At 30.6% G+C, this 24573-nt stretch overlaps 1 protein-coding gene across 1 annotated transcript in view; it reads left to right on the top strand.

Annotated features, from left to right (window-relative positions):
* Positions 1-13745, top strand: part of LOC111428304 (hdc homolog, cell cycle regulator) — a 31923-nt gene extending 18178 nt beyond the window's left edge. Inside the window, exons 3-5 of the mRNA XM_023063769.2 lie at positions 6089-6277; positions 6687-6872; positions 6935-13745. Of these exons, the coding sequence (XP_022919537.1) occupies positions 6089-6277; positions 6687-6872; positions 6935-7108 (549 nt within the window). The 3' untranslated portion in view covers positions 7109-13745. The remainder of the gene's footprint in view (positions 1-6088; positions 6278-6686; positions 6873-6934) is intronic.
* The last annotated feature ends 10828 nt before the right edge of the window (positions 13746-24573 follow it).

The raw sequence follows: 24573 nt of genomic DNA, 5'->3' as shown, positions 1-24573 counted from the left end.
ATTTCTTAAAGCGGAAGTGGGAGAGAAAATTCGTTGAAGTTTAGCATTTCATTCGAGAAGCATAAGTGCCGAAAGTATAGAGAAAGTTTTTGAATATTTCTCAAGTTGTTGAAGTTTTCCGTGGAGTTGTAAAAGGGTGAAACCGCCTTTAGGGCGTAATTAGGTCTCGTTGCGTATCAAATGCTTCTTTGATGATTAACTCCTCACGACTTAAGACCTCCATATCGCGTTACAAAATAATAAAAGGGGAACAGCTTTCGAAGATCGAGTTGCACATCAGAAATTGTCAAAGGATAACGTCTTGAGTTTCGAAATCCTTCTGGTTTGGTTAATTAAACCAAATCAAATTTAAATGTTCTTACTTCAACCTACAATGCAAGTCTAGACTAGGAAAAGAATAAAAAGAGTTTTTCCACAGTTTCAATTTTCATTTGTGTGAAAAATACACTTTGATTCTCGGTTGGAAGAGATCGCGAAAATGGAAATAGAGAGTAAAAAAGTAAAATAAAAAGCATAGAGGGTAAAAAGGGAAACCTCGATATGCACACAAATGTCCTCGTAGTATATCGCGTTCCAGACGCTTCCGACGTCGCGACGCTTTCGTTTTGCCGTTCGTATTCAGTAAATTCACGGCCAGACAGATCGAAACGGAGATGAATAATTGATTCTTCGGTCGTCTATTGTATCTTGTCGATATTTACGTGACTAAGTTACTCTATCTACTGAAATTCGAAACTGGAAATGATTTTAAATTCATTGATTTAATTTTATACAAAAATAAAGGTCACAATGTGGTTAAATTTAATTTGTTATCCGAAAAACCATTAACTAAAGTGGTAACTCAACAGAAATTGAAACGCGAACGATAAAACCGTCACACAATATTCATATGCAGAAACGAGAAATTGTTTATTTACTTTGTCGCCACACGCATATCATGTTTCGGGTTTTAAAATAATAATAATCGTATCGAGTTTGGCGGACCGCGACAAAATGAATTCCAGTGTATTTGTTTATATGATTGCTTTTTTAAATTAGCTAAAATAACACCGAGATTAGGGTAGAATTGGTTTTGCTAAAATAACAAAAATCTAAAAAATCACTACTTACAGGCTTGTTTAGTAATAGAGGGACGATTTATATCCCAAATTAAAGCTACAAGACTATATTTTATGAAAATTAAATAACATTATTGGGTTGAGAAAAAAAATTCTTGACACTGACTTACAAAAATTGAACTCAAAATTTGGTATAACTTAACCTCAAACATTCTTTAATAACTCCATTCTTAAGCCGTTTTGGAGTAACAAATTTTTTGATTTTCATTTACAAATAAAACGTCAATTTCAACCCAACGATTTATAATTGTTTTTTGAAAAAACTATTTTACCTGGAAGCTTAAAATTTGGTATGAGCTAACCTCAAACATTTTTTTATAACTCGAAAAAGTTTCAGTTCTCCAGTTTTAACCGTTTTGGAGAAACAAAGTTTTTTAATTTTCATTTACAAATAAATCGTCAATTTCAACCCAACGATTTATAATTGTTTTTTGAAAAAACTTTTTTACCTGGAAACCTAAAATTTGGTATGAGCTAACCTCAAACATTTTTTTATAACTCGAAAAAGTTTCAGTTCTCCAGTTTTAACCGTTTTGGAGAAACAAAGTTTTTTGATTTTCATTTACAAATAAATCGTCAATTTCAACCCAACGATTTATAATTGTTTTTTGAAAAAACTATTTTACCTGGAAACTTAAAATTTGGTATGAGCTAACCTCAAACATTCTTTTATAACTCGAAAAAGTTTCAGTTCTCCAGTTTTAACCGTTTTGGAGAAACAAAGTTTTTTTATTTTCATTTACAAATAAATCGTCAATTTCAACCCAACGATTTATAATTGTTTTTTGAAAAAACTATTTTACCTGGAAGCTTAAAATTTGGTATGAGCTAACCTCAAACATTCTTTTATAACTCGAAAAAGTTTCAGTTCTCCAGTTTTAACCGTTTTGGAGAAACAAAGTTTTTTGATTTTCATTTACAAATAAAACGTCAATTTCAACCCAACGATTTATAATTGTTTTTTGAAAAAACTATTTTACCTGGAAGCTTAAAATTTGGTATGAGCTAACCTCAAACATTCTTTTATAACTCGAAAAAGTTTCAGTTCTCCAGTTTTAACCGTTTTGGAGAAACAAAGTTTTTTGATTTTCATTTACAAATAAATCGTCAATTTCAACCCAACGATTTATAATTGTTTTTTGAAAAAACTATTTTACCTGGAAGCTTAAAATTTGGTATGAGCTAACCTCAAACATTCTTTTATAACTCGAAAAAGTTTCAGTTCTCCAGTTTTAACCGTTTTGGAGAAACAAAGTTTTTTGATTTTCATTTACAAATAAAACGTCAATTTCAACCCAACGATTTATAATTGTTTTTTGAAAAAACTATTTTACCTGGAAGCTTAAAATTTGGTATGAGCTAACCTCAAACATTCTTTTATAACTCGAAAAAGTTTCAGTTCTCCAGTTTTAACCGTTTTGGAGAAACAAAGTTTTTTGATTTTCATTTACAAATAAAACGTCAATTTCAACCCAACGATTTATAATTGTTTTTTGAAAAAACTATTTTACCTGGAAGCTTAAAATTTGGTATGAGCTAACCTCAAACATTCTTTTATAACTCGAAAAAGTTTCAGTTCTCCAGTTTTAACCGTTTTGGAGAAACAAAGTTTTTTGATTTTCATTTACAAATAAATCGTCAATTTCAACCCAACGATTTATAATTGTTTTTTGAAAAAACTATTTTACCTGGAAACTTAAAATTTGGTATGAGCTAACCTCAAACATTCTTTTATAACTCGAAAAAGTTTCAGTTCTCCAGTTTTAACCGTTTTGGAGAAACAAAGTTTTTTGATTTTCATTTACAAATAAATCGTCAATTTAAAACCAACGATTTATAACTTTTTTTTGAAAAAAAACTGTATAACTTGGAAACTTAAAATTTGGTACATCATAATCTAAAACTATCTTTTATAACCTCAATATGGTTTTATTTTTTAATTCTGATTAATTTCGAAAAAAACTCTGTTTTTGATTAATGATCAATAAAAATTTAGACGTCGAATTTTTGCACGACTACAATACTTTCTCTTCATATAGGACTTATATATGAAAAAGTAAACAACTTTAACACTTGATGTAATCTAAACCAGTAAAAAAAAATAAAAAATCGTTATTTTGCACAATCTAAATTATCGCTAATAAATTTACAGGTAAAATGTGTGTCGAACCGTTGCCGATTGGCGATTTTTGATATATCGCGAAAAACCATCGGCCTCTCGCGTTCGCGAAAATGGGTCAGTTACCGCTGCCGCCATCGCATAATCGCGCGCTATAACATGCGTACGCGGCCCATGGGTCGACGACCCGTCGTCGTAGTCGTCGACGGCTGCCCGGACGGAATTGTGTCGACAAAAACTCTCTCGAGAACAGAGACTGCATATGCACCAACAAACCATCATTCCTTACTTTGTCATTTTAATTATTCTACATAAATCTACACAAAACATATTTATATATTATATAAAGTCAATATATATGTAGTTTCATCCCAAAAATAAATTAATAAAAATTTTTTCGGTAGTGAAATAGTTAACCTTCCTTATTTAGCAGTTAAACTTCTTTCGATTGCATGTCGAACAACTTTTTAAATGTCAGTAGTTCAAGAACGAACAATAATATCGAGGAGCTGTCTTATATTACATAAACTACCGCTTTTTTTTTGTAAACAAATTTTAAATTTAAATGTTAACTCATTCATGAATTTAATAAATGCCAAATTCTTTATAATTAACTACTTCAAATTAACGTGTAGGGGGGTTGTAACAGGATATGCACTTGACAGGGCGCATTTTCAAGGGGAGGAAACGAAACCTTCCCACAAAGTTTCCATCCTTATTTTCTTTTCTTCTTCTATCTTTTGTTAAGAAAAAAAAATAATACATTTCCGTGTTGGTTTGTTATTGATATTTCAATGGGGAAGAAGTTGGGAGGGTGAACGTCGCTTTTTGGGGAGTTGGGGGGACGGATGCTAGACCGGCGTCGGTGGTGGCGGCGGGATGGTTCTTATCTGGCGTTCTGACACTTCAGTTAGCTAAAGTTAGCTGTGTCTAGGATTCCCTTTTCGTAATATAACCCCACATCCAAGTTTTGTTCAAAATATCACACCTGAGCTTGTCCAGACTAAAACTTTAAGTTTATGTACTATTTTATACTATAAATAATCTCAAGTTGGTATTAAAAGAGAAAACTCTGGAAAATGTCTGGAAAAGTCTATTCAAGTCGCGAATAGACTTTATCATCATGGAAATTAGCGGTTGGTTTTAAAGGCGTGATTTATAGCTCGGACTGTATATGGTTACGGGAGAAATCTGTAAACGTGGACTGTGCCACTGCTAAGCCAGCAAAACGTTGTCATAAATATGGATAGAGAAGGACTCCGTACAGAAGTCGTCGTCTTCTTAGACAATTTTATGGTTGTGGTTTGGCATCGAGCCATCTCTCTCTAAAATTGTACTCTATTAAAACTCCCGGTTTAATTACAAATAAAATAAAAAATCATAATAAAAATAATCTGATCGATAAGCTCAGTAAATTTCCTTTTCCTCAAAGATAAGCGTCGAGAATATAAACAACAGCAAACGGTCGAAAAGGCCGTATAAATAAATGTCGATTACAATCGCCACACTGTACTAATCAATAAACAGCACAATTATACGCCTTTTAAATCGACCATTTATTTTCTTTTTTTATATCTTTAAGCCAAACAATATCTACGATTCTTCATATCTCAACTAACCTTTGCCAACTCTGAATAATTATCTCGATCACGAAAGAACAAAACAATCCATTGTGTCTTTGAACACACTCGTCTCGTTATCAATTTCTTCGCAAACTCAAAAAAAATCGGGCATTGTTAAGTTCATCAAGTCCATTTAACTGACCTGTGTCATAATCTTGCAGATTATGCACTTTTTTTTTATAAACGTGACCTCTATATATAATCATCCATTAAAATTGAAACTTTGAAAAGATTTTTTTTTTTATAAAAAGAACTGGTCACGTGGAATGATTTAATAATAAAGGTGGATTTCTGCGAGATTGCGTGAACGTTTCTTGCCAAATTTGGTCTCTAAAGCATTCCGTTACGAAATAAACCCGCATTATTGATTCGAATCGAACTGTGTGTTAACTGTGCGTAAATCAAACTGTGCTAAAAGTTATGTAATTTAGTATTAAAAATTTTAAAATGAATTGTTTGGATGCAGTAATGTTTCCGTCTGGTCGAGACAGACCTGACCTGCCATGAACCGAAGCTCAGCATAGCGACACTGACTATTATCGAACACAAGGACATCTAATTTTACACTGAGAGAGTTGCGCGCACAGTGGCCGCACTGTATGTTTCTTGTCACACACAGTGTTGCCATCATTATTATTGCACTTCTTCCATTTCATTAATTTTATTCTTCTCAATGTTAAATTTAAACTCTTAATTTAATAACCATCTTTTTATATTGACTCAGTTCGTTGACTGCTTTTCAATATCCGCTCTTACGAAACGCATAAAGCAAATTAAAGGTTGTTCTAACCGGACGTAATAAAGCATCACCCCCACCGAACACGGTTTTAAACCAAACACGTGCAACATCCCCAATGTCGGTGACTTTGATGTCGTTCGAAACGAGCGCAAACACGTTTAAACCCCCCAAATGTAAAGAGAAGTAACCAGTAGCGCTAAAATGACCATCGTGTTTACTTCGAAAATACGAATCTGTGGGGGAATCTTTTTTTGGGTAGGATGTGATAAGATAAACTATTTTTGTGAAAAGATTAAAGGGCTTCTTGAATATTTTACCCCCTCGCAGCTAGATACTCCCCATTATTTATGGTTTCCCAGCGCGTCGGTTTGTATACGCAAAGTGCTTTTAGCTAAATAAGGTGCTTTGTTTGATTAAGTTGAGAATTTTCCGATAGGTATTTTAAGTAATGAGGTTTATTTATTAATTAACTTTTTTTTAATTATTTCAGACGGAAGACGAGGGCAATCATGGAAACGACGACACCCGATGTTTCATACTGTCCACGTTAGCTTCTCAGGGAAGGTCACGGGTCCATTGTGTCCTCTGCGAAGAGCAACTGTTAGTTTTCGATAGATACCCACTAGTCGACGGCACGTTCTTCTTAAGTCCAAGGCAACACGCCAAAAGCTGCATCGAAGTAAGTAAAATTGTTAATTTCTTTAGGAAACAAATTAGTCTTAACAATATATTTGGTCAATTAACTTATGATTAGAACTGTGTGTTGATGAACGTTAAATTAAAGGTTTAAAAAATCTTCTTTGATATAATACGACATTAACTTAGAGTTAGCATTTGATTAGCGGTTGGTTAGGCCGTGAATAGTATTCGATTTAAATAGATCGAGTTAAGTTGGGTTGAGTTGTGTCTTTTTAAATAATAATTAAACTTTCCTAATAAATCTCTTTAAGATATGGAGTTATAATGAGTTTTTAGGTGTTAATTAATTGTTGTTGCGTTCAATAAAGAATAAGAAAGAATAATAAAACATGTATCATTATCATCATCAGGGGTGAAACTTGAAAATTAATTTTTTGATCATTTTCCAGGTGAAAGTTGAAGCCCGAACACAATTCCTTAGCGTGGTCTGCATGGCTTGTTTGGAAGGAGCAACTGGAAGGGTGATACGCTGCAGATTTTGCAATCAACAATGGGATGGATCATCATTGGTTTTGGGTACGATGTACTCTTACGATATTTTCGCTGCTATGCCTTGTTGTACAGAAAGAATCAAGGTAAATAACAACTAGCTTGGATTATATTGAAATAATTTCTAATTTATTTTTGTTATTTTCAGTGCAACTCTTGTTATAAACCAGTTCTTCATCCAACGCAACGTTTGAATTTCTTCAGCGATTATAGTCACATGGTGCCATGTCCACATTGTCGTACGATGGACACGCACTTTGTGAAACCACTTAGCTATTGTTACGCGCGTCTTCCGGTGCGAGCGCTTCAAATGTGGCCATAGCATGAGGCCGCGCTTTTTAAGGCGCGGCCGCACCAGCAGCAGCAGCATCAAACGCAGCAGCAGCAGCGCGATCATCAGGAGCTCTTCGATTTGGATTTGGGGCTTCTATGGCGCGAATTGGCCGGCCTGAAGTTAGACGATCTTTGCCGATTGCAACTCACCCGTTCTCGGTAAAAAAATTTTATTTAAACAAAATTTAAAGTTAAAATTTAATTTTTTTGATTTTTATAACGATTTTTTTAAACGAAATTAGGAGAAGTTTAGTTATCTTTGTTATTATATTATGTTTGTTGCGTTCCGAGTTGAAGCGATGGTTTTCGACGGTTTTTTCTTTGGAAACAAACATTTTTTGTGTAAGACTGAACTTTAAAAATTAAATTTCTAATAAAAAAAACCAATGAAAAGTGGAACGGAGATAAAAAATTACAAAAAAAAAGAAAAATCGTGAAAAATGATCGCTTAAATTTATTTAAATGGAACTCGTTATTATGTTATTAGTTTATTATTATTATTACTTGTATATGTTTGTTAGTTTATAGTAAAAAAATTTAAATCCGATGTCGCGAAAATGAAATGAGTAACGATTAAAAATCTATAATAATAATACTTATATTTAGAAATATGTGATTTAAATCAGCAAAGAATAATGGCATAAAAATTCATCGTGTCAAAAAAAAACGCGGGTAACTCAAAAAATCACCAAAAAAATTAGCAATACATTAAAAATCGACTGAAAATTTTTAATTCGTGCACAAATTGTAAAGATAGACAGTGAATTAGTATTTCGTAACAGACTGAATACGTATTTAGATGTTTAAAAAAAGACACTGCCATAATAAAAAAGTGGATGATGAAAATTCGAAAACGGTCTTTCTTAAAATTTTTGAAAATTATTAAATAGCGAGTTATCCATAAATAAATACTACATTTTTTATAGTTAAAACATATCTTTTTAATTAGTACTTTTAGAAATACTTAGCTCGAATTTTCCTTCTTTTTGTTTATTTTATTTTATTATTATTATTATTATTAAAACGAAGTTTCAGAACACATTTTCTTTTCTTTTTAATTCTTTTTGATTAAAAAAATTGTTTTATTTCGAAATTTTTTGGAGACGGAGAAGAAATTTTTGGAGAAAGCGAAGAGAAAAAAAATAGCAAAACTATACTAATAATAGCACTTTTAAGGATTATTGTGTGTATAGTTTGTAAGTCCCCGTTTATTATTGAGATAAAAAGAAGAAAACGTAAACATTTTTATACTAATTATGGATGTGTGAATTTGGATTTAAAAGAAAACATTTTTTATCGGTTGGGGTACGTTTTTGAGACCCCGAAATTGATTAAAATTTACGTGTGATTGATTGATTGAAGAAAAAACGGTCGTTTAAACGCGATTATTTAATTTATTTATTGTAAAAACGCCCCCCAAAAAGAATCCAACCCAAAAAGCTCCCCAAAAATTGTTTTTATTTTAAAAATAATCTATTAACAAAACAATAACAACGCAATGTACAAAACGTACTCAGAAATAATAAATAAAAAAATGAAAATAACAATTCTACAAAAAATATAAATATAAAGATATCAGAAAGTTGAAAGAGAGCAGTTAAGAGAAAATAAAAGTTAATAAAAAAATAAAATCGACGAGTACAAAGGTAACAAGTTGAAGTTTTTACTTTTTGCAAATTTTATAAAAAAAATAATAACTTGTATGTGAGAGAAGAAAATTAAATTGTTGAAAGTATTAAAAAAATGAAAATATGGCGATTATCTCTTAATCTTTTTATCACTTAATTCATTTCCCCCTTCTTTATAACACAAAAAAGAACTTCGACCGTTTCTTATCGAGACTTTGAGCGAAAAAGAAAAAAAAAATAAATAAACATTTAATGTTTATACATTTATACGGTGTGTGTGAGGCTTTTATTAGTATTACGTAGAAAACGTATCTCTTAAACGAAAAAATAAAATAAAATAAAAAAGATGTAGTCGTATACTATTATAGGGATTTTTTACTACTTTTTAGACGTAATTGCATGATAATACGCAAAAAATGCTTTTAAAAGAGAAAAAACGAGATCCACCCCTGTTTTTTAAAACAAAAATAATAAATAAATCTTTGAGAATCGCTAAAAATGAATTGGGCGATTTCCAAATTTATATTTTTTATTACTAATCAATTTGGGCCTAAAAATATTAATATTAAATTTAAATAAAATAAAAAAAGTTTTCGAAAAAATAAAAACACGGTGATAGTAATAAAGTAGTCATAAAATTCTGTGAGAATTGAAAATGGTAAAATTAAAAGAATTTTTTTTGTACATATAGAGTACGAAAAAAATTAATAAAAAAAATGATTAAAAAAAAACTCTTTTTTATAATTGGTATAAACGTAAACGATTTAATTACTAATTAATAATTGATATATTGTCGATATAATAAAGTAAGTCGTAGCATGTAGGGTTTCTGTACGTTTGTTCTTATTGAATGGAAACATTAAGAAAATGAAATTGATGGAAATAAAATAACCCGGAAATGTTATTTAAAAAGTTTAAATAAATTTTAAAAGAATAATAAGCTGATGTGCGGACCAATGGCTCTAAAAATTGGCGAAACGAAAAAATTTTCGTAAAAATAAATTTTAAGTGTTATTTTAAAATTATTTTAAAGCAAGTTTTTCAACTAAGGCCTAAAATTAAAAGAATTAACTCTTTAATATATAATTAATAAGTTCAACGTTCTTTTATTTACAATTATTAATATTATTTGTCAAAAAATTCCAATTATTAACTCAAAAATGATTGTTTAAACTTTTACTAAACCGAAAATCATCTAAAACAAAAAGAATTATTTTGTGAAGAAGAATATATTTGTTATATATATTACAAATATATTTACAAACATTTTGAACATTTTGCAGTCAAATAAGGAGTAAGTTTAAAAATATTTATTTCAAATTCATCATAAAGAGCATTCTTTTATCTACAATTATTGATATTATTTGTTGAAAAGCTTAAATTTCATCATTTTATGCATCAATAAAAATGAGATTAAAACGGCGTTAATTATACATTAAAGAGCTAAAATTAAATTTTTTTAATCGTTTAATTCTGTTGCCTAAAATATATTAATCGAAAAATGAAGGAAAAAGTTTTTTGGAATAGTATCAGGGTAAAAAGCTTAAAATAAGCTAATAAGAGATGGATTTTCTGGGAAAAAAACTCTCCAATTCAAATTTATTCGGTATTTTTCGTAATTTTTTTAAAATTTCTTTCGAAATGAAGGTAAGGAATAATCGCAAATAAACGGCTTTTGTACAGCTTTGTAGATTTGTAGTGAAGAAAAGGGCTGAGCAATCCAATCGAATATATATTTATATAAATATAAGAAATTATATAAAAATAATAAGCATGGCCCCCAAATATTTTTTAAAAGAAACTTTTAATCAACCAAAAAAAAATGGAACGAAAAGCAATCTCTTAAAAGTTCGTGACAAATTAAAAAAAAAAAATAAAATTTGTGATTGTGATTGTGAATATATTTATTATTGGCTCAAAGAATCTTAAAATTAGGATCTTTTTTTTGGAAAAATTTTGATAAAAACGTAAAGACAAAAATGGAAAAATTTAAAAGCAAAAAAAAAGACTTGCATGTAGATTTTTTACGAAAATGAAGATGTAAAGAAGCGATGATGTGATCCACGTAAGTTTTAGGGCATATACGAGTAGGTTGTAAGAAAAAAAATAAGACGTGATATTTTTCAAAATTTTCAATTAAATCGGGAAAAGAAAAGTAATAATTAAGTAATTGGCAAAAAAGTCGAAAAAAATTAGGATTAAGGATTTAAAAATTTCTTTTTAACTTTATTTTTAATTTATTTGAATCAAAAATTAATTTCCAAGATTGGATTGCCGGCAAAAAATATCCCTGCTTTTGCAACGCAGCGCACCTTTAAAAATAAGTTATAATTTTTTTATGGTGCGCAAAAACTCCTATAAAAGTACAAATGTTTTTAAATAATTAAACAGTTGATATGACATTTTTACTGTTTCTTATCAATTATTATTATTATTAATAATTAAAAAAAACTAAACTAAACCTATCGATTTATTGAATCAAATCCTTTTTCCCTCGCTGTTTAATCTTTAAATCCCGTCATTATTAATTAATTACATATTAATATCTTATCGTAAAACCAATTTATAATTATTATAATTAATTAAATTAATCAATTATTTGGAACGCGTTGGTTGGTGTAATTTAAAAATGAAAAAAAAACTAATAATGGGTATTTACGTATGTGTTAATAAGAATCCGTTTTTTATGCTGTGATTCTCCCAACGAATACCGAACTCGAATCGATTAAAAAAAAAATGTTGGGCGATTTTTACCTGCATTACCAAAATTGCCAATTATTTTTTGGCAGTATTGGTATTACTTTAGCAGGGCTTATCAGCCTTTCGTTGTTAACAGAACTGTATAATGATATATAATTTAAAACGATTTTAATTCATCACTAAAGTGTATACTTTTCAATAAAAAATCCGTTTTTAAAAACCACTTTTAGTTCTTGAGGTAAATTTTTTTTAATTCAATTTAAATTTCGTTTTTGGGTCAACTTTAAAAATCAGCCAAAAATAAATTTTTTAATTAAATAATTTAATAATAACTAAAACTTATCAATTAAAGTGTTTACTTTCCAATAAACAACCCCGTTTTGAAAAATCACTTTTGGTTTTTGAGATAAAAATATTTTTGTTCACTTCAATTTGTATGTGTTTTTGAATGTTTTTGGGGTAACTTTAAAAATCTGCCAAAAATCGATTTTGTAATTAAATAATTTAATAATAACTAAAACTTATCGGTTAAAGTGTCTACTTTTCAATAAATAACCCGTTTTGGAAAATTACTTTTAGTTTTTGAGTTAACAATTTTTTTATTCATATACGTTTTTGAATGTTTTTGGGGTAACTTTAAAAATTTGTCAAAAATCGATTTTTTAATCAAATAATTTAAAATTTCCCTAAATCATCAATTAAAGTTCTTAATGCTTAAAATATACAGTTCTGGTTGTTACATTTAGATGAAAGTTGTTTTTTCGGATAATAAAGCCGAATAAGAATACAAATATGAACAAATGGTGATTTCTGATTAAGTACAAAGTGAGTCGAGTCGAGTTCGTTTTCGTTAGAATTTTTTTGGGGGAGGATCCGGAACTTTATCCTCTTTATTAGTGAAATGATTAAAAGAAAAAGGAAAAAGAGTACGATATACCTGTTTTGTAGCAATATCAATGTAATTTGTTCCCGATCTTTTATGTATCATATAGTAAATTTTTTGAAATTGTGCAAATAAAGTAAAAAAGAATTAATTTATATAAAGTTTTTTAAAATTAAAAATGTATAGGAAAAAGTAAGGCGAATGAATTAATAAATAAATCCAAAAAGTAGGTGAAATAAAAGTGTTTAGATTTTTTTAATTGTTGTTTACTTTATTTGCACAAAATAGAATCATTATTAATTATTATAATTAAAGGTGTGGTTTTGATTTAAAAGGTTCGATTTGGAAATTAAAAAATTCGCTATTTCGTGCCATAACATTTCCCTTTATTTTCTTCAAGCAAAAAAAGATAAAAAAAACAAATAAAAGGGGATACCAAAAAAAAAATACCTCGGGGTTTAGCGAATTTCTTTTTAATTTGTTATCGAACCAAAACTCATTTTCCACACTTAAATTTTTATTATCAACAAATAACACTACTGGAGTACCTATAATAAATGAAAAAAAAATAGTTGGAGGTTTTCAATAAGCAGGATTATTAATATTTAAGAACGTAAACAATTTTTTGCCCTTTTAATATTTTTTATATAACTTTCTTTTCGATTTTTTTTGATATTTGTTGAAGCTTTAAAACAGTGCAAAAAAAGAAATTTTTTAAAATTGTACTAAAAAATGTTCTTTTTAGTGTAATTTAGTTATTTTATCATATTATTATAGAATTTAATGTATTGTTTTCTTTTTTTTTTCATTTTTTTAATAATTATACCGAATGTATATCTTAATATAAGCGATTTAGTAAATTTTTTGTATAAATAATAGATTTATTATAATTATTATCTTTATAAAAAATGAAATTTATCTTTTCTTAATCTAATTTTTCCTTTTTGCCTTTTTATAGTTTCAAAACAATGTAATGCACTGTTTTTTTACCTCTAACGTCACCTTTTTTATTAAAAAAATTAAAAACTAAATAAGAAAGGTGTAATTTTGTGGGGTACATATTTATAATAATTATAATTATAATAATAAACATAAACATTTAAAAATATATTATATATATCAACTCTTAGGATCTATTGAGTGTGTTTTTTATAAACGATTTGATGAGAAAAGCTTCGTCGGGCTTTTTTATAATTATTATATATTATATATAATTATTATTATATTGAATGTAATGATAACAATTTTGATTGAAGAGTAAAAAAGAAAACTATGGAAGTGCAGATTTTTAAGAAAAACGTACTATTATTACTATTACGAATAACTGAAATAAAAATAAATAAAAAAACTTTGGAAAAAACACTTCAACCATCATCATGCTATTTGATAATGGTTTTTGAATATAAAAAAAATAATTATTATAGTTTTATTTCCATCCCCAATTTAACCTAGTTACCAATTAATCAATTCCTAAAATTAGATTTTAAAATTATCGAAAAAAAGGTAAGTAATTATTATGAGTTTTAAAAATTTACTAAAAATCGATTTTTTAATTGTATAATTTAATAATAACTAAAACTTATCAATTAAAGTGTCTTCTTTTCAATAAACAACCCCGTTTTGGAAAATCGCTTTTAGTTTTTGAGATAACAATTTTTTTGTTCACTTCAGTTTGTATGTGTTTTTGGGGTAACTTTAAAAATCTGCCAAAAGTCGATTTTTTAATTAAACAATTTAATAATAACTAAAACTTATCAATTAAAGTGTCTACTTTTTAATAAACAACTCCGTTTTCGAAAATCGCTTTTAGTTTTTGAGATAACAATTTTTTTGTTCACTTCAGTTTGAATGTGTTTTTGAATGTTTTTTGGTAAGTTTAAAAATCTCCCAAAAATTGATTTTGTCATTAAATAATTTAATAATAACTAAAACTTATCAATTAAGCTGTCTACTTTTCAATAAACAACCCCGTTTTAGAAAACTACTTTTACTTCTTGAGATAAACATTTTTTTTGGTGAATTCTGTTTGTATACGTTTTTCAACGTTTTTGGGGTAACTTTAAAAATCTGTCAAAAATCGATTTTTTAATTAAACAATTTAATAATAACTAAAACTTATCAATTAAAGTGTCTACTTTTTAATAAACAACCCCGTTTTGAAAAATCGCTTTTAGTTTTTGAGATAACAATTTTTTTGTTCACTTCAGTTTGAATGTGTTTTTGAATGTTTTTTGGTAACTTTAAAAATCTCCCAAAAATTGATTTTTTAATGAAAAAAGTTAATAATAACTAAAACTTGTCAATTAAAGTGTCTACTTTTCAATAAACAACCCCGTTTTAGAAAACTACTTTTACTTGTTGAGATAAAAATTTTTTTTGGTGAATTCTGTTTGTATACGTTTTTGAACGTTCTTGGGGTAACTTTAAGAATCTGCCAAAAATCGATTTTTTAATTAAACAATTTAATAATAACTAAAACTTATCAATTAAAGTGTCTACTTTTCAATAAACAACTCCGTTTTCGAAAATCACTTTTAGTTTTTGAGATAACAATTTTTTTGTTCACTTCAGTTTGAATGTGTTTTTGAATGTTTTTGGGGTAACTTTAAAAATCTGCCAAAAATCGATTTTGTCATTAAATAATTTAATAATAACTAAAACTTATCAATTAAGGTGTCTACTTTTCAATAAACAACCCCGTTTTAGAAAACTACTTTTACTTCTTAAGATAAACATTTTTTTTGGTGAATTCTGTTTGTATACGTTTTTCAACGTTTTTGGGGTAACTTTAAAAATCTGCCAAAAATCGATTTTTTAATTAAACAATTTAATAATAACTAAAACTTATCAATTAAAGTGTCTACTTTTTAATAAACAACCCCGTTTTGAAAAATCGCTTTTAGTTTTTGAGATAACAATTTTTTTGTTCACTTCAGTTTGAATGTGTTTTTGAATGTTTTTTGGTAACTTTAAAAATCTCCCAAAAATTGATTTTTTAATGAAAAAAGTTAATAATAACTAAAACTTGTCAATTAAAGTGTCTACTTTTCAATAAACAACCCCGTTTTAGAAAACTACTTTTACTTGTTGAGATAAAAATTTTTTTTGGTGAATTCTGTTTGTATACGTTTTTGAACGTTCTTGGGGTAACTTTAAGAATCTGCCAAAAATCGATTTTTTAATTAAACAATTTAATAATAACTAAAACTTATCAATTAAAGTGTCTACTTTTCAATAAACAACTCCGTTTTCGAAAATCACTTTTAGTTTTTGAGATAACAATTTTTTTGTTCACTTCAGTTTGAATGTGTTTTTGAATATTTTTTGGTAACTTTAAAAATCTCCCAAAAATTGATTTTTTAATGAAAAAAATTAATAATAACTAAAACTTGTCAATTAAAGTGTCTACTTTTCAATAAACAACCCCGTTTTAGAAAACTACTTTTACTTCTTGAGATAAAAATTTTTTTTGGTGACTTCTGTTTGTATACGTTTTTGAACGTTCTTGGGGTAACTTTAAGAATCTGCCAAAAATCGATTTTTTAATTAAACAATTTAATAATAACTAAAACTTATCAATTAAAGTGTCTACTTTTCAATAAACAACTCCGTTTTCGAAAATCGCTTTTAGTTTTTGAGATAACAATTTTTTTGTTCACTTCAGTTTGAATGTGTTTTTGAATGTTTTTTGGTAACTTTAAAAATCTCCCAAAAATTGATTTTTTAATGAAAAAAGTTAATAATAACTAAAACTTGTCAATTAAAGTGTCTACTATTCAATAAACAGCCCCGTTTTGGAATATTACTTTTAGTTTTTGAGTTAACAATTTTTTTATTCAGTTCAGTTTGTATACGTTTTCGAATGTTCTGGGGATAGTTTTAATAATCTGCCAAAAATCGATTTTTTTAATGAAATAATTTAATAATAACTAGACCTTATCAATTAAAATGTCTATTTTTCAATAAACAACCCCGTTTTGGAAAATCACTTTTAATTTTTGAGATAAAAACTTTTTAATTCAATTTAATCTATTTCGAAAAATTTTTGGGCCAACTTTAAAAACCTGGGGAAAATTTGTTTGTGTTGTAAACTAAATTAAATATATTCATATAACTTTAAACAGATAAATTTCCTCACGAATAACTCCAAAGTTTGGTTAGAACTAAGTTAACGGAGTCAAAAGGGACACCAGGAACCGGTCAAAATTGCCAACTGAGGTGTTAAAACAATGCGTCCGTACATCCGGTTCGAGGGCTCGTCCAACATCCCGGTCACTTTGTGCAAAATTAATAAACCCTTCGCGCACCTAAAGGCCCTTTCAATTAAATCCGACTGAGGACAAAGCGAAAACGAACGAACGAACCGACGGCCGTTTTAGCGAATTTTATTATTTTCCTGTACCTAAAAACATAAAACTCTTCTTCTGGGCGGTCAATAAAGAGCGACAACCAGACCCCATTTTGGGTGTTTTTAACGATTCCCCTCGTGATTTGGCCCCCGCCCACGCTCATAAAACGGATTATAAAACATCTGAGAGAACAAGAGGGAATCGTTAAGTCCTCTTTCCTAAAACGCTGGCTGCTAGGTGCTGCTAGGCCGAAGAGATAAAGAGTTGGGGGTTGGTTTATTCTTCTTAACCGAGACTCTGAGTTAATTCTAATTTATTTAATTACTGGCTCCCTGAACGTTCTTCTTCGGCAGTAATTCAAGAGGTCGCTAACAGCTGTGCGCAATTTCGAATAATTATTTTATTCACCCTTACTTCCTATTTTCACCACTTTAACTCCACTTCAAACAAAGAAAAAAGAACAAGAATACAAAAAATATAAAAACAAGACTCTTTTTGAAATTTTAATTTTATATAAAAAAAAAATATAGAGGCGGAAACAATCCGATCACAAGTTCAATGGGCCAATAATTTATTCAGCTGAAAAGGGGGTAGCTAGAAAACGAAAGCTGACAGATTGCTGGGGTCGCGCGAGGGTCGCATACCAAGAACGACCTAACGACGTCAAAACTGGACGTTGGAAGGATTTTCGACGCTTAAAATTCCACGGAGGATCTTCGAGAATTTCGTAAAACTACCCTCTAACGGCGACGACGAGAGTCTAAAATAAAAATGTCGATCATTTGCATATGGTCGAAATTTTTTATCAATCCCCTCGTCTTTTTTTCCCTTTTTCTGGTGTCCTCGTAAGTACAGGGTGGAAGTCTATCATTTCTTGAGTTCGAACAATTCCTCTTTAAGAACCTAAAGAGGGCAGAAAAAAGATAAAGGGGGTGGAAGTAAAGTTATGTTTTGGAAAGACCCTTTTTTTCGGCTGTACTAACGAAGCTATAAAATTTACATAAAATACATCTAAATTTGTTTGGAATTAATTGATCCGAGAATGGAAAACGGGTTGGATTACATTTGACAGATTTATTTGAATGTAATAAATCAGTGGTTAACCATAAACGAAGTGTTATATTTCAAGACAACGTAATATACTTCAAATTATTATTTCCTAATAACTAAATATATTTTTTTCAACAGACGTTCATTAAATATGCATAAAACCAGACTTCGCCACCATCACCGTCGTCGCACGCGAAGGTTAAACAGGGTACAAAGAGGGACATTTGATAAATTGTCGTGGTTTTCCAACGAACCCTTCCAAAAAGCACCCCAAAATTCCCCATCCCACCGATTCTAACACTCACACACATTATCAAAGTCCCTTTTGTAAATGTACGTCCCGAAAACAGCTTCATTTTCGCTTTCTCAGACTCGGACATCATTCGAGAAATTGAGTCACCCCATTTTACAAAATAGACAATTTCACGATACTTGCACAAGACCAATTTACATTTAAGCTAAACGAACCATCTCAACATCACCACTTGACGTAACAGTAATTGTATACATAACACAGTAAAAATTATTAAAAAATAGTTAATATAGTAAATATTAATTTTTTGGGGCGTTTAATCGTGATTAAATTTGCTTTAAAATGTTTTTTATTTCATCATTATATATTAATTCGTTCTTGAGATACGATTCTGTAAATTTCTATCTTCAAAATTTTTGGTAATCAGACATGCAGAGATCGATTGAAAATGTCATAAGAACCATGTTTATGGAAAATAAGAAATTATCTATAGCACATCAATTCTTTATTAAAAATGCTTTAAAATCATCTATATTTCATCATTATACCTCAATTCGTTCTGGAGATACGACGTATTAAATTTCAAACATTTCAATTTATAAAGACAAGTCATGCAGAACTAAATTTAAAAAATCTTATATATCTTACTTATCTTATATATCTTACTTAATCTACATTAAATTTTCTTTAAAGTGCTTGTTATTTCATAGTTATATATCAACTCGTTCTATAGAGATGTTATTTTTTATATTTTTATTGTTCTTTTTTGTTAAGATTTATTTTGTTTGAAGCTTTTCAGGTTATATCTCCCTAAATTCAATTTGGGAAATTGAATCTTCTCGGAAATTAATTGTTTCCTAATCTAGTTAAACAGACAGGTATGATACTCAACGTTCTACGTTTTCCCTATTAGGGCCTAATATCGGAGACAATCGTGTTATAGTTGTCGGCGAGCTGCAAACAACCCTTCAACCTGGAATTCACCCTAAAAGCTCGTCTTGCTATTGGTCATAGACTAATCAAAACGACGGGATAATAATTGAATTAACGTTAGATTGGTGATAGATAGTTGCTATGAGTTTCAAAGACATTTTATTTGGTTCATGTAATGTAAAGCTGCTAATTTTGTTGTAGGTACTCTGTGTTAGAACAATTCCAATTTCAATCTAATTAAATGTTGGTCAATAACCAAAGCCTCTTCTGTTGGTTAGAATCTAGTAAACAACACGGTACGACACCGTAAATGGTTACTGCTGACCATATATTGGAACCCTAACTGTTCCAACACTCGGGAATGGTAATACCACCCCTATTTTACGACGGGGTTTAATTATAATGCTCGAAAATTCGAATCCCCCTAACATCAGTGACAATATTTTAGTTCTACAATATTTTAGTACAAAAGTCTCCCAAAAAAAGTTATCCAAAAAGTTTCAAATTAAAACTAAAACATTTTAAGGGATGACATTTTTTGTTCGAAAATCTCGAAAGCAATAAAGCATGTTGTAGGTAAAGCAAACAATTTCCCATCAGACTGCCCTTTTATTTCTTTTTCTTTTTTTTACCTTTTTCTTTTCGTCTTCAATCTCCAACGATTGTCCACCCTCCTTCTCGTTTATTTCAAAAGTCTTGGGGAATTTAAATGCTTTCTTGTTTTAAGTTTCCGACCACGAAGATGCACCTTCTTTGGGGGCTGCATACGAAATTCCCCTTTCATCCCTTTCAGATCGACTTTTTTTTTTCAGGGCGACGTAAAAAATTCAAACGAGATGGAGTTATTTGAATTTAGTAAATTTAGTTAGGACGAATGGAATTTAAAGGTCCGTTAAGGTCCGAAGACGTTAAATAACGTAATATATGAAACCCAAAAAGGGTTGGGAAATGGAATTTAAACGTGATGGTATTTATGGTTGAATAAATGAAATTCCTAAAATGGATGAGTTTTATTTCAAAAATTTGAACTTATTGTAAAGTTTTTCCCCTTCAAAAAAGAAGAAGAAAAAATAAATAAAAGACAGAACTTTTTTAAGTGAAATTCTGTTTCTTTTTTTCGTAACATCCGTATCCAATAAAGATTACAGCTCCGTCCATGTGTACCGCGTCATGTGTGTAACGGGACACGAACACCAAGAGTTCCCTGGAGAGTTAAAAGTTTTCCCTCCTTTCCATCATTCCACCGCTTTTTTTTCTTCCACCCGAAGTCCTCAAATTCATTCCAACCGTGCAGATTCAAGCTCTACTACATTTACAACCCCAGCACTACCACTGATTACGCATACTATTACTACAAGAAAACTCTTCTAAGTAGTTTCCTCTACTTAAGAGTTGTATTTTTTTAATTGAAGTAACCAGATTTAACGGAATGAAGTTTTCGACGATTTCTCGGGAATTTCAACCTCGTAGGATGGTAGCAAAGGAGGCTTTTAACAACCACCAGCTGGACTGGGAAGAAGTAATTGGGCTAATTTAATTCGATTTCTCGCCGCGACGGTTTTCGGAAACTCTATTAAGGGATATGAATATTAAAAGGTGGTGTCACTTTCAGAGGTGGTTCCGTAGCTTGGAGGGGTAAAGTGCTTCGAGCTGGCTAATAGAATCATCCCTTAAAGTCAATTAACCAGACCGGTCTCTTTGCCGGACAGTGAACCGTCTGAATTGGTACCATATAGGTGGAAGATTTTGAGTTTTAAGTCTTTATCAATTGATAAGTTTGTAATTTAAAACGTTGTATCTCAAGAACGAATTGAGGTGTAATGATGAAATAAAGATGATTTTAAAGCATTTTTAATAAAGATTAGATGTGCCGTAGATAATTTTTTATTTTTCATAAACATGGTTCTTATGACGTTTTTAATCCAACTCTGCATGTTTGATTGTTAATCATTTTAAAGATAGAATCGTATATCAAGAATGAATTGAGATATAACGAAGAAAGAAGAAGCATTTTAAAGATAATTTAATATAGATTAAGCATACCATAAACAATTTCTTATCCATAAGCACCATGTTTATATGATTGTTAACCAATAAACAAGTAAAGTTTCATTAAGATAATTTTTATATTAAGACTTAAAAATATCCAAAAGGAAGATTTAATTCACTGCAGTGTTTATGTTTGAGGGGTCCCTAGTGAAAATTAAACTGAAAATTTATTCATTAACGTTACATTGCCTCTATGTCTCCCGGAATAACAAAATACCTCTTTGTATATTTTTAATTTAGCAGCTTTCTTTTCGCCAAAAGCATTCAAATTAAAAAGATGCCTGCTTCTCATCCCCATCCAGGGATTTATGAGATTTTTAATAAAACGGTTCTCTCGAGCGAAACGTAATCTGCTTTTTTTTCCTCTCCACTTCGATACTTTTCACGAGTATAATACGTAGGTGATCCCTTATCGCGCGATGATAATAATCATTACGGTATAAGGGTAGTCAAATATGAACGTATATAACGATATTGCTCCCATTAAAAATGATTGCCTTCGGGGTCGGAACTGAAATTTTGGCTCCAACTAATTTACAACTTTAACCAAACTGCACCGTACTAAATTTAAATGGTTAGTTAACATTTATGTTTTGTTGCAAATTTCATCTACAACTTAATTCACGGATAACAAAAATAACGCAATTTGAGATATCGAATTCTCAAATGTCGCACTCACCCAAAGGGCACGTCAGATTTCGCCCTACAAAAGAGGCAACACAGTGAGTCCCCCCTCGATTTCACCTCCTCCTCCCATTCTCATTTCGCATCCGAGTTGTATTTGGGTTAGGAATTATAAAAGCAGTTCCCGAATCCAATCTGTCAGGAGACTCCATCCCCGTTTTATCCATCAACTCCGATGGCGGTGTCCCCCGTTGACTCCAGACTCCATTTCGCATTCATCGGACACGGGCAATCAACCGAAATAACTCATCTTTCCAGGGATGGTCTTCAAGGAATTGGGATGACGACGAAGAGGACTAAATTAAAAGGTGCACGAGAGGACCCTTCATTGCTTTTGGGGTTCGGGAAATTTGCCGGAGGACGTCCTAGAAATTGCCCGGGGATGGACAAAGGGCATCTAATTTGTTGCCCCGAGAAAATGAGGGATGACCGCGATATTATCGTCTCTCTAGCGTTACTCTAAATAGAAATTGGGGGAACCTGTCAAATTGTTTGGATTTGTCAACACCCTATAGTTTTGCAAACAGAGTGAGTAGGGTTTCGGGAATTTAATTAACCGAAGAGAAATCAAAAGTTTCAAATTTCATTTAAATAATAAGTATTAAAACTTAACGATGTTCCATAAAAAACATTTACAACCGATCTTTACACGGTCACAAAAAGCTTATTGCCGTGTCCAAAATAGTAGCGCTTCCTTAATGGCGTCCGGTAGTTTAATACGTGAAACGTTGCTATCACATCCCCCCGAAAAAAAACCAGTTAGATTGAAAGCGAGGGGCGCAAGTGATCTCTTTTTTATACTATACCAACTATACGAGGTCATATACTTTGTAATTCGGCTATATCTACTCGGATGACGGCGAAATTTTCTCTTCGAAGGTGATGAGAAACTTTTTATTGTCCCGATTGTTCGAGAAATGATAGCAAATTTTCTTCTTTTTATTTCAAAATATCTCCAGGTACTTGAGACAGCTGGGAAAACGTTCTATTCGGAAAGGAAAGGGTACTTGTGGAGTTTACAGAGTTTAATAAAACAGTGACGCGAAGTGTTATTGAATTTTTCTAACGAAAACTTTCGGTTCGTTTACCTTCTATCTAACCCTTTATTACTTCTCTTATATACTCTTATTATTATTCCTTCGTATTCAAGAACGAGTTATTTAATAGCTATCTAATCAATTTAAAACAGGAGATACTATTAGATGCTGATACGAGAGAGTGCTTACGGTAGACTAGATACTGCTAGATATCGCCTAGATTAGACTAGATATTGTTTGCAGCAGACTATATACTGCACGCAGAAGACTATATACACTGCTTACAGAAAACTAAATAGTGTTACTGGGTGCTAAATATTACTTGCAGAAGGCTACGTATTGATACTGGATGCTAGATACTGCTTATAGGCGACTAAATACTGTTGCTGAAAGACTACAAAGACATATATACTGTTAACAAAGAACTAGATACTTCTCATGAATTACATAATAAGATCATAATTAGATGTTTTAAAATAATTTTCATAGAAAACTTTGGAGAATCATAAAAGGAAAATCGCTAATTAAAATTTTCATATTTAACGAAATCAGTTTATTATGCAAGGATCGTACTCTACGTCGGTATTAAAAGTTTCGTCTACTTCTTGTTTAATTAAATATTCCCCTTTCTTTCCATTTTTCGTCCCACCTTGTTCCTTTTTCGTTTTCTTCTCGGACCTTTCGTCCTTTTTTTACCTTCCCCGTCGCTTTTTGCACGTGACGTCTTCGAAGCAAATTCAATTTTTCAGCCGGACGGCGCACGGTCTTTTTCGTTTTTCGTTTTCCGTTTTCGTAACGTCCTCGTCTCTTTCTCGTCTAGTCCTCGTAATCCGTCAATTCAAAGGGATTTCCCTCACCTCGAAAATCGCACGCCTCCCTTAACGACTCGATGATTAATGAGGCGAAGGTTTTTTTTTTAAGTATCGGGGTTGTTCAACCTCAACGTTAAAATCGAATTTTATTGTTATAAAAAAATAGTAATATATGGGTATTTATGTAAGGTTAAGTATGGAGATTTGGGATTTAAGGGGTGGTGTTAAACCCCGTAAATCCTTGATAAGTATTTCTACATCGCAATATAAGCGCGTTTTTAGTGTCTTTGGAATAAAAAGTTTGGTGTTTTTGGGGGGTTGGGTTTGAAAGCGCCCTTTATGATTGTAAAAGATTCTATGGCAATGTGGGGGTCGGAAGAGATTAAAGGTTTGCGACCTATTAAAATCGTTCGTTATTGTTGAAACTGAAAGGTCGGTATCATAAAATGTTTTACGACTTGGAATAAAGATTAGTTTGATTAAATCATTTATTAATATTTCATAACTTTGATTCGACTGTACTAATTTCGAATGAAAATTTCTTGATTACAACTGTACTTTGACCTTGTAACTAAACATAACACACTGTACATAACGTTGATCCCCCCAAAAACATATATGCATCCCACATATACTTGAGGGGTGATGGAGAGAGATGGGATATAGTTGGAAATGCATCGCAACGATCGATGAAATGCGTTATGCGTCGGCGTCGGGGTGCTTATGTACTAATTTCAAAAAGGGTGAAGGGCGTGTTGCAACCGGCGTCGACGTCGACCGCCACCGGTGTATTGATCAGGTTCGGCCTTGTTTTCGATGCACGGTCGCGGCCAATGCGATAGCGAAAGTGCACTATCGATTTTGACCCCAAACGAAAAACCTACCCCCTCTAAAATCCCTTATAAAAATCCTCAATTCCACTGGTTATTTTTAAACTTATATATACATATATATATATATCCCCAAAAAAGTCCTATTGAAATATGACGTCGCTTTTCGCGAAATCGCGTGACCCTAAACGTACACCGGAAAAGAGATACGCATCTATAGAAGAAAAGGGGGGAAATGATGGACTG

The sequence above is a fragment of the Onthophagus taurus genome, chromosome 10 (genome assembly GCF_036711975.1).
Source record: "Onthophagus taurus isolate NC chromosome 10, IU_Otau_3.0, whole genome shotgun sequence".
Classification (NCBI taxonomy): Eukaryota; Metazoa; Arthropoda; class Insecta; order Coleoptera; family Scarabaeidae; genus Onthophagus; species Onthophagus taurus.
This window is presented reverse-complemented; position numbering and strand designations above follow the sequence as displayed.